The following is a 10,071-nucleotide window of genomic DNA, read 5'->3' as shown; positions in this document are numbered from 1 at the left end:
ATACATGTGGTAGGCATAAAACACAATAATCGAAAAGAAAACTGCGCGCGGATCGGAGGATGTCACGCGCGATCATCGCTGCGCGCATCTCGCGCCTTTCGTGACGTCGCTCGCTCGAACATCGCGCCTCATGCGTCACCGTCGCTCACACGTCGACGGGCGTCGCTTGCTCGCCGGCTTTGGAAGTGTCGCCTCCTCGGGGCTTCGGGGACGCCGCCGCTTGCCCGCACAAGGGCCCCGTTGTCGCTCGCCCTCTGGATCGGGGAACCGCCGCCACTACTCCGGATCGAGGAATCTCCGCCACCGCACGTCGAGGTAATGGATTGCGGCCACCGGCCTGAGAACCGCCGCCACCACATGTCGAGGTCGGGGAGCCGCGGCCACCGCAGCCACCGGCCAAGGGTCCACCACCGCGCGCGCTATCGGCAACCGCCGTTGCTAATGAATCGAGATGGGGCGTGAAAAATTGATCCCTATCTTTTATAGACGTCCGGACCTGGTCCGACTCGACCGAATTACACTGTCTCGCCTGGGCTTCCTTTAGTTATTAGAAGCCCAGAGCTCCTAATATATATATATATATATATATATATATATATATATATATATATATATATATATATATATATATATATATATATATATATATATATACTCCTATTTAATACTAGCAATTGTTTGTCCAAATTCACAACTGGCAAGCAATCTTCTGTTGCCATCCGTAAATCATTCGAGGCCGTGATCAACATTTGAACTAGACAGCCCTACTCCGGTCGCACATTCTTTAAAGATAACCAAACCAAGCGTCGCTTGGCAGACAGAGCAGCGCCAAGCAGATCAAAAGGTAGAGCCTCCAAGTCCAAGAAACACACCAACGCTCCACAAGCAAAGGCGCACCAGCGCACTCGCATAAAAAAATGTTCGCCACCTTTCTCCTGCTGCTGTGGTCCCATGCCCCGGCGCCGGCGCTCTCGCTGCCGCCGCGCCCTCCGGTACGCTGCAGCGATGGCGGGACCACGGGCTGCGTGCTCTCCAACGCCTACGGCGCGTGGTCGAGCGACCGCGCCGACTGCCCCGTCTCCTCCGTCGCGTACCCGGCGTCCGAGCAGGAGGTGGTCGCGGCCGTGGCGCGCGCCAGCGCCAGCGGCGCCCGCGTCAAGGTCGTGAGCGGCTTCGCGCACACCATTCCGAAGCTCGCCTGCCCCGGCGGCGGCAACGGCACTACCACCACCCTGCTCATCAGCACGGCGAGGCTGGCAGGCGTGGAGGTGGACGTCGCGGCGCGGACGGTGACCGCGGACGCCGGCGCGCCGCTGCGGGCCGTCATCGACGCGGCAGAGGCGAGCGGGCTCAGCCTCACGGCGGCGCCGTACTGGGAGGGCGTCAGCGTCGCGGGGCTCGTGAGCACAGGGTCCCACGGCAGCTCGTGGTGGGGCCGCGGCGGTGCCGTGCACGACCACGTTGTGGGGCTCAGGCTCGTCGTTACCGCCGGGGAGGCTGACGGCTGGGCCAGGGTCCTGACGCTGCGCAGAGGCGACGAGCTCTTCCCGGCTGCGCTTGTCTCGCTCGGGCTGCTTGGGGTCGTCTCCAAGGTTAGTGATCGAACGCATCATTCGTATCGTAATGGTTCAAAATTATGTTTCCTTTCAAAAAAAACGGTGCATGTTTGTTTCAAATTTATATAAATCTTATTTCCATATATTTTTATGTTATAGTTGAGCTCTGAGATAAGGTATTCATGATTTACTTATAACCAGGCGTTTGGATCTCTTCATTTTAGAGGAATTGAAATTTACTAAATAAAGTAATTTATTTAGTTTGGAATTTGACATTTCACCAATTTTCAAAGTTCAGATATAAGACTATATCAAATTCATGAGGTGGAGGATGAAAAATAATTTTATGCATTATTAGAATTTGTTTTTATTCTATAACTTACATGACACTCTTCGTCTCACCTTTTTATAATAAGAATGTAGCACATAAATATCTCATATATCTTGCTAATAATACTATATATATATATTTTTTGTATATAACCGAATTAGTTTAATTGATATGTGTCTAAATTATTATTATTAGAATGAAATTCAATTCTAATAATTCAAACGGGACATAAAAAATTTATCAAAACTGTATGCAATAAAATGCAAAAATAAAAAAGAAGAACCAACCAAAAAGAAGGTCAAGAGAAGACCGCGGAGATCTAAATGTAATGCATACCTCCATGCTTAATAAATATTGCGATTTTTTTACTCCTTATAAAATTATAAAAAATCATATACTACCAACGGCAGGGAACTCCACTTTTAGCAACTCATAATACAGAAATTGATTGCCTTGACAAATATTTCATACTGTATCATTTAATTATCTTTACTACCTATAAAATGAGCTAGGTGGTAGTTGGAAATCAAGTGAATAGGCCATTATTGTCATTGGTTTACAAAAGATGTATAAAATTGTCGGGAGGCAATCCGTTGCATTTTAAAGAGCATGTTTCCTTAGAGAGAGGGAACGAGAGGTCATTCCGTGTCCATCTACTTGCTTTGATCATAAATATAAGTTCATCCAGGTTTGTCACAAGCAAACCTTTTTAACTTTGATCATCAATCAATATCTAGAGGTTTGTATAGGTTGTCAAAACAAGAATGATATTAGTATATTCATTATGAAAAATACTTCCCCAATATCCAACTTTTCAAATATTTTTATTTTAGTAGGAAAATTATAAATTTGGATAAACTTAGATGAACTTATATTTGTAACAGGATAGAGTAACACCTAGTTGTTTGTTCTAAAAAAAATTGGTCATGTGTGATTGGTATGCTTGACTGATCTATAGTTCTTCCTTAAGTAAAAAAATAGTTGATGTCTTTTACAAGATTTGGTTAACCTTGTGAAAATTTAGTTAATAAGATCCTATTCTAAACATCTATAGCTAATTGTTAGTCAGCTAATAAGTTGTTAGCTAGATTTAGCTGGGTTGGAGCAACTAGCAACAATAGCTATTTAAGAGGTATAGGGAACAATTAGCTGGTCTACTGACCTGTCCATTAACAATTCATCAGGAAATCAAATAAAAATGTAGGGTTAGAATTTTAGCGATACGACGCAAAGTGAGATACAGAGAGAGGACTGCGAATAGTCCAGGGCGCTGCTGTCCTCTGTCCGGTAAAGCAGTGTGTACGGGGCACCAATAGTGGCATGCTCATTCATTTATGCCAGGACCTCAAGGAGCAAAAGTAGGCACATCATACCAGTTTACAACAGCTTTTCTTGTAGAACGGAGATCAGCTTGAAATATACTTTCAAAAGACATTTTCTAGCAGAGTTTACGAAAGATCGTAGCGCCCTACAACCACTAATCACAACACGCACCACAATTATTGTGCATCCACTCCACCCCTCGTAGCTACGCCGCCGATCCAAAGCCATTCTCAATGATGGAGCACAATGGAAAGGTGAGAAACATGCCAACCAACAGAGACGACAACCTCCCTTCAAATTCAAGGCATTCCGAGCTCCAAGCACCGTCACCCAACGCTAAAACAACGGGGATCAATACTTTGGAGGAATAGTTTGTTTCGCCATCTCTAAAAAAACAAATTTCTAGAGGCGGCGGCTGAAAACATGAAGTCCTCTACAAAATCGATTTGGAGATGCGGCTGTATTTTAAGCCATCTCTTTAGGTCGCGTTATTATATCAGGCATCACAAATTTAGTGAAAAAATAGCAAAAATAAAAACAAAAACATGTGAGACCACATTGTGCATCCACACGCGAGGTGCCAACCCGCGTTCCTTTGGTAACCGCTACACTTAGGGCACGTTTGGTTAGAGAGTCAACTAGAATATAGCGGCTTCATTCCAGTTTTTGAGAATGGAGCCGTTCTATTATGCGTTTAGTAAATAGAATAGAGTCGTTTTATTTTTTGCTTTGTTAAAGAGTATAATCGAGTGGAGCCGCTCCGTTCTTTGTTTAGTTGAAGAGCCATATGAATGTAGAGGGAAGGAAAGAGAGCAGAGCGCTCGGGTCCAGTCGTTTTTGTGGAGCGGGAGCATTCCAACTATTCTTGGTAAATTTTTATATGAAGACTTCAGAAGCCGTTCCGCTCCTCTTTTATTGAAAACCAAATATCTAAAATAGGAATAGAGCCACTCCATTCTCATTCTCTCCTCAACCAAACACACTCTTATAGAACATGTGTGTCTTGATCGAAAGTTGGTCAATAGCTATTTGGAACCCTAAATGAATCCAAAGAAAGAAATTGTCAACTACAATGTTTTAGAACTTTTAGATACCAACAACACTATTTTTGTCCATTTCTTCATCCATAGCCATTTTAAAATTTTGAATTTCAAATGTAAGTTATTTTAGATTTAATTTTCTTTGTATAAATAAGTTTAAATGAATAAATAAAAAAGGTAAATTCGAGGAATAGTTCCCTTTTTGAGGCCCCGCTCGGTTATCAACTATAACGTTGTGAAACGTTTCTAGATCTATAGCTTTTATTTTGGTCATTTCTCCCTTCAAGATTGTTTGAAAAAAATAAATTTTAAATGTAAGAAATTCAAACATAGATTTTCCACATATACATGATTTCGAATTATTTCCATACATAGATGTCCATGTAAGAAATCCAAACATGTGTTTCAAATGATTTCGTGATCGACTCTTGTTTTTATCATTTCTCCATTCAAAGTTGTTTAAAATTTTGAATTTCCAAATGAGAAATTCTAATGTTAATTGTCATGCATAGATGATTTTAAATGAAAAGTTGTCAACTATGAAATTACATAACTTTTCTAGAACCACAACATTTGTTTAGGTCAGTTTTTATTCGTGGTTGTTTGAAAATTGTGGATCTACTATGCAACTCCTACTTTTAGGTGAGACTAGAAACCAATTTCCTAGAACCAACTGACGATTGAGTCGTCTCTAAAATTCGTTTTTTTGAAACAACTGTAAATACTGTCTATAAAATAAATAAACATATAACAACAACCGACTTAGAAATATGGCACTTTAATTTTAAAAAGTTATAAACTAGTTTATTTTTATAACACTCTATAGCATTAAAATAACTAATGATATAATTTTGTTAAAGTAGAGTGATATGTGTACGATTAGTCCTGCAAAAAAAGACTCCCTTGTGGCAGAGATTTTTAGGTTGTTCGCTTCGGATTAACATTGTAGCAGAAGTCAGTACGGACTAAAGTCAAGTGAACATGCTCTTTGTAGAAATGGCCTGACACATGGAGATCGCCGATAGGGTAGGGTGCCGAAGATAGCATGGGGCGAGATCCTACAAGGGAGGATGCTTGTTCAAATGCACCAGCTCATCGTGCACTTGGCGCGAGCCCGATGTTTTAGTTGCACATTATAGCCAATTGATGAGCACCAGCGCCGGAGGCGCAATTCGAGGTGCATCACGCCAGCACCTCGTGCATTTGGCGTGTCGCTTTCGCTACTAGCTAGGTCGAGCTACAGATGGACAATAAGCCCGTGGCCCGCGAGCCCAGCACGAAGCATGCTATTTATGCCCTATCCAAGTTCAGCACATCCTAACTCTATGCGAGCCCGAGCCTAGCCTGGCACAGGTGGTGTGCCGAGCTTGTTCAGAGTTTTTAGCTTGTCGGGCTAGTCCGGGCACGACCCGATCCTAAACGGGGAACAGACTAGAACTCGACCCATTTAATAAGGTAAACATTGCAAAAATAGCTCTATCCTTTATTTAAGGTCAATCATTTATTTGTGATATGTGTATTATTTTTAATATATGTTATTGTATTTAGTTATTTTCTTCAATTGTGATTTGTAAATATGTTCAATTTTTTATGGAGAACTAATTTTAAACATGGTTTATATGTTGTGGGGCTTGGGCTGGCACGGTGAACATTTTTGGGCCAGGCTTACTGGGCCGGTCTAGCACGGTTGGGCCTATCCCGTCCTAGGCTAGGTCATAGAGTTGAGCCCCTCGGGCAGATCGGCTTGGCCAGTATAACTATTAAGACCTAACCGTTTCGTGCTTAAGCGGGGTCGGGTCAGACCGGGCAACCCGTTTGGACATCTCTAGGTCGAGCACACCAGACAAACTCACCTAGTATATCCTTAAGCTTGTCAAACTATTAGTTTATTCTATCTTTGTAGTATAGATAAAGAAAACAATGTTCTAAACTATTTTAAATATATGTTAACTCTAATCAACACTTAGAACTAGTATGTCCTTAAGCTTGTCATCCATTCTTTGAAAATTCTTTGAAAACCAAAACAAAATTCCATTATTAGGGGCATGATCATTCATCATTGATTGTCCAACAAGGCAATAATCAACATTACTATAACCTAACTCAAAATCCTCTGCAAAACATGTATTAATCAAAATAATCTTATGTTGTTATTAATCACCAAAACCCACTAAAAATTTCATGATCTTCTAGTACTAAAATTCTATCTATTGTTAGAAACCATTCTCACATGTGGAATAAGTGAAAGTGTATAACAGTAATATCAGTACTCCATATGTTCAGGAAAGAATACAATTTTACTATAGTACACGTTAAAGTATCTTAAGTTTAAATAAAAATATCAACCTTTATAATTTTAAATACCATTTAATTTATCATGAAATATATTTTATATACTATACTTATTTGGTGTGAACATTACTAATTTTATCTATATATTTTATCAAACTTTATACATGTGAACTAAAAATAGGCCTAGAGACTTCATTCTTTTGTGGACAGTTCATCTTCCAGTACTAAAATTCCGTCTGTTAGCGCGAGAGTAGGATTTGTATCCTGGATAGCTAAGATTATCTCTCTCTCCTCTCCGTCAATGAAATTGGCACAACGCCATGCTTATGCCCATCCACTAAAAAAATAAGAAATGTGTTGGGGCGAAGGCGAAGATGCTACCATTTGCTTGATGCCTTCGCCAATCTCACTGCACCAACGGAGGCGAAACGACTGGCAGTCTCCACCCTTCGTCCAACACGCTGCAGGACGAAGGCCTACGACGAGGTCGTCTCATCCTATGCCCTCATCCAATACGAAGGCCCACGTGGAATTCGGCCCATTGTAACAGGCCCCGCGTGGCTGCTGCACATTACGGGCCTAATTTGTAAAGGCTTCTCTGTAATTACAGTCTGTAACCCTGCTTTATAAGAATATTCCGGGGATAACCTGGACGCTTGAGGGCACATGCGTCCTTAATCTAAGACGCTGGGCACTCAGACATCTATAAATACCGCCGCACAGTGCCCTTGAGAGGCGAGATTAACAGAGCAATTGCCTTCCTGAGTTAAAACCTTGTTTGCATTACTTTCATTCCCCCGTTGGATCATCTTGCTCGGGAGAGCAAGTTCCAACAAAATGATAATTTCATCTGCGATCCATGCCCTAGATGATATTATTGACATTGAGATGCAACCGTTTTAGACTCTAGCAATAACCTATAAGTATTTTTTTCGGTTACAAGTGGATTCAAGGCTATTGAAGGAAGATTAGGCCCCCTCAATAATCTTCTTTATAGTCAAAATTAAATAAAAATAAAATGATTTAATTCTCTTCAATCTTCTTCGATCTCATACAATCGAACAAAGTCTAAAGGCTACTGTACCCTATATGTAGGGGAGATTCTCTTCCTCTACCTCTCTATTAGCATCATTTAAACGGTATTCTAAACATAGAGGACGTCATTTCGTCCTCTATATATATAGAGATTCTCTCTCATACTCTTCTATCAATTTTAATACTTTAAACAATAGATTTAGTAAAACTAGAACATGTACAAAATATTTGAGATTATGATAAATACATACATATAAATATGTCTTTAATAGATATTTACATATAGAGGACGAGATATATAGGACGTTGTTTAAAATATAAATAAGGTAATATCATAGAGTAGAATGTAAAGGACGGTTATAAATGATGGATTTAGAAGAGCCGAAGACAACATTATAACTTAGAAGATGTCCCATATGTCATAAGATGCATCATCTCTGAATATATCTATAAAAGGATTGCATATTTGCAGAAGCGAATTTTCAAAAACATTGGTCCACTGCAAACTAGATTGTCTTTTTATTAGGCCTTGTTTGGTTAGGTACAATCCCCTCAATTATTTTCCAACCAAACAAGCTTTAGATGTATGGGTATTAAAGGGAATTGAGAAACATATAACTAGCAAGTGATTATATGCCCCTCAATCTCTTCAATACCTATGTATTCAAACAGGCCGTCGAGTGTTTTTTTCATTAGACACTAGTAATGCTAGCGAAGTGAATTGATTTTGGGTTCGGTGCGTCAAAACGAGGTTGGTTGCATTGCAGATCACGCTGTCACTGGAACCGAGGTTCAAGCGCAGCATCACCTTCGACTACAGGAACGATTCCACCTTCCAGGACGACTTCGCCGCTCACGCGGCGAGCCACGAGTTCGCCGACATCACCTGGTACCCGTCCCAGCACACGGCCGTGTACCGCATCGACGACCGCGCGCCGGCCAACGCGCCTGGGGACGGCGTCAACGACTTCATCGGCTTCCAGGCGACGCCCATCGCTGTCACCGCCGGGCTCAGAGTGGTAGAAACTTCACTGGAGCGGTCCAAGAACATGAAGGGCAAGTGTGCGATGGCGGCGGCGGAGGGCGTGGCGAAGCGGCTGGTCGGCAACGGGCTGAAGAACAACGGCCTGCTGTTCACGGGGTACCCCGTGGTGGGGTACCAGGGGAAGATGCAGACGTCGGGCTCCTGCGCGCGCTCCTCGGCGGCGGACCTGCTCAGCGCGTGCGGGTGGGATCCCAGGTTCCACGGCCTCTTCTTCTACGAGAGCACGGCGATCTTCTCGCCGGCCCGGTTCCGGGACTTCATCCTCGACGTGAAGCGCCTGCGGGACCTCGCCGGCTCGGACAGCCTCTGCGGCGTCGACGTGTACAACGGCCTCCTGGTCCGGTTCGTGAAGGCGTCCGCGGCGCACCTCGGCCAGCCGGAGGACTCCGTCGTGGTGGACTTCAACTATTACCGCGCGTCGGACTCGGCGGCGCCGCGGCTGAGCCAGGACGTGTGGGAGGAGGTGGAGCAGCTGGCGTTCGTCAAGCACGGCGCCAGGCCACACTGGGCCAAGAACCGTTTGGTGGCGTTCGCCGGCGTGCGGGGCAAGTACCCGCGGTGGGGCCAGTTTGCGGCGGCTAAGCGGCAGCTGGACCCCCGGGGCTTGTTCGACAGCCCGTGGTCGGACGAGGTCGTCGGCGGGGTGGAGCTGGCCAAGGGCGACGGGTGCGCGCTGGACGGCCGGTGCGTGTGCTCCGAGGACAGGCACTGCAGCCCCGAGCAGGGGTACTACTGCAGGCCGGGGCTCGTGTTTACGGACGCCAGGGTCTGCAGGTACTCGGGGTCGCAGAACCAGTGAGTCACCATATTTCTCTGTGGATTGGTTTCGAGCTTGACTGAAAGCTGTGAGCCGTGTGGATAATAGATTTCACATTTAAAGAGTGCTTGTAGCTATACGTTAGGGTCATAATACAAAAAGGAGAAGAATTTCTGTAATATTGGCATTCTAGAAATTAAATCAGTGACAATGAAGAAGTTACATGTATCAAATATCCTTATAAAGGAAGGGAATCCTAAGAATATATGATTTAAAATGCTACAAAATGTCTAGCCTGTTTGGATGCCATCGTGAGATTTTGCGATTTTTCTCTTCGGATTCTTAGAATCTTGTTGGGTTTGAACAGATCCTAAATATTAAATATTGTTACAAATTTCACGTCCACAGAAAAAAAAACAAAAAAGTTCATATATATAGCCTCTTACATTCATGGCCATGAGCAAATAAATACTTTGGCAAAATTACAGGACAAATCTTCGCCATTTTGATTTTGCTGTGATAGAATTAGTCAACATGAAGCAGCCATCAACACTAAAAGCTCTATTATTTACCTCTTTGCAATAATAAAGAACTAATACATCAATTAAGATCAAAGCAAATAATCGGGATAACCAAACCAGGGACGGATCCAATAAACGAGAAAATTCGAGGCAACTCAAGTGTATAGTTCT

The 10,071-nt window shown here is 43.2% G+C and overlaps 1 protein-coding gene across 1 annotated transcript; it reads left to right on the top strand.

Moving 5' to 3' along the window:
* The first annotated feature begins 832 nt into the window (after positions 1-832).
* On the top strand, positions 833-9,662 carry LOC100501771 (L-gulonolactone oxidase 3). Its single transcript, NM_001398832.1, has 2 exons — positions 833-1,592; positions 8,345-9,662. Exons 1-2 carry the CDS (start codon positions 918-920, stop codon positions 9,419-9,421), a joined length of 1,752 nt encoding a protein of 583 aa, NP_001385761.1. The 5' UTR covers positions 833-917; the 3' UTR covers positions 9,422-9,662.
* Positions 9,663-10,071: the final 409 nt, after the last annotated feature.

This window comes from Zea mays, chromosome 5, assembly GCF_902167145.1.
Source record: "Zea mays cultivar B73 chromosome 5, Zm-B73-REFERENCE-NAM-5.0, whole genome shotgun sequence".
Taxonomy (NCBI): Eukaryota; Viridiplantae; Streptophyta; class Magnoliopsida; order Poales; family Poaceae; genus Zea; species Zea mays.
The sequence above is the reverse complement of the archived record's forward strand: the minus strand, read 5'-3'. Positions and strand labels throughout refer to the sequence as shown.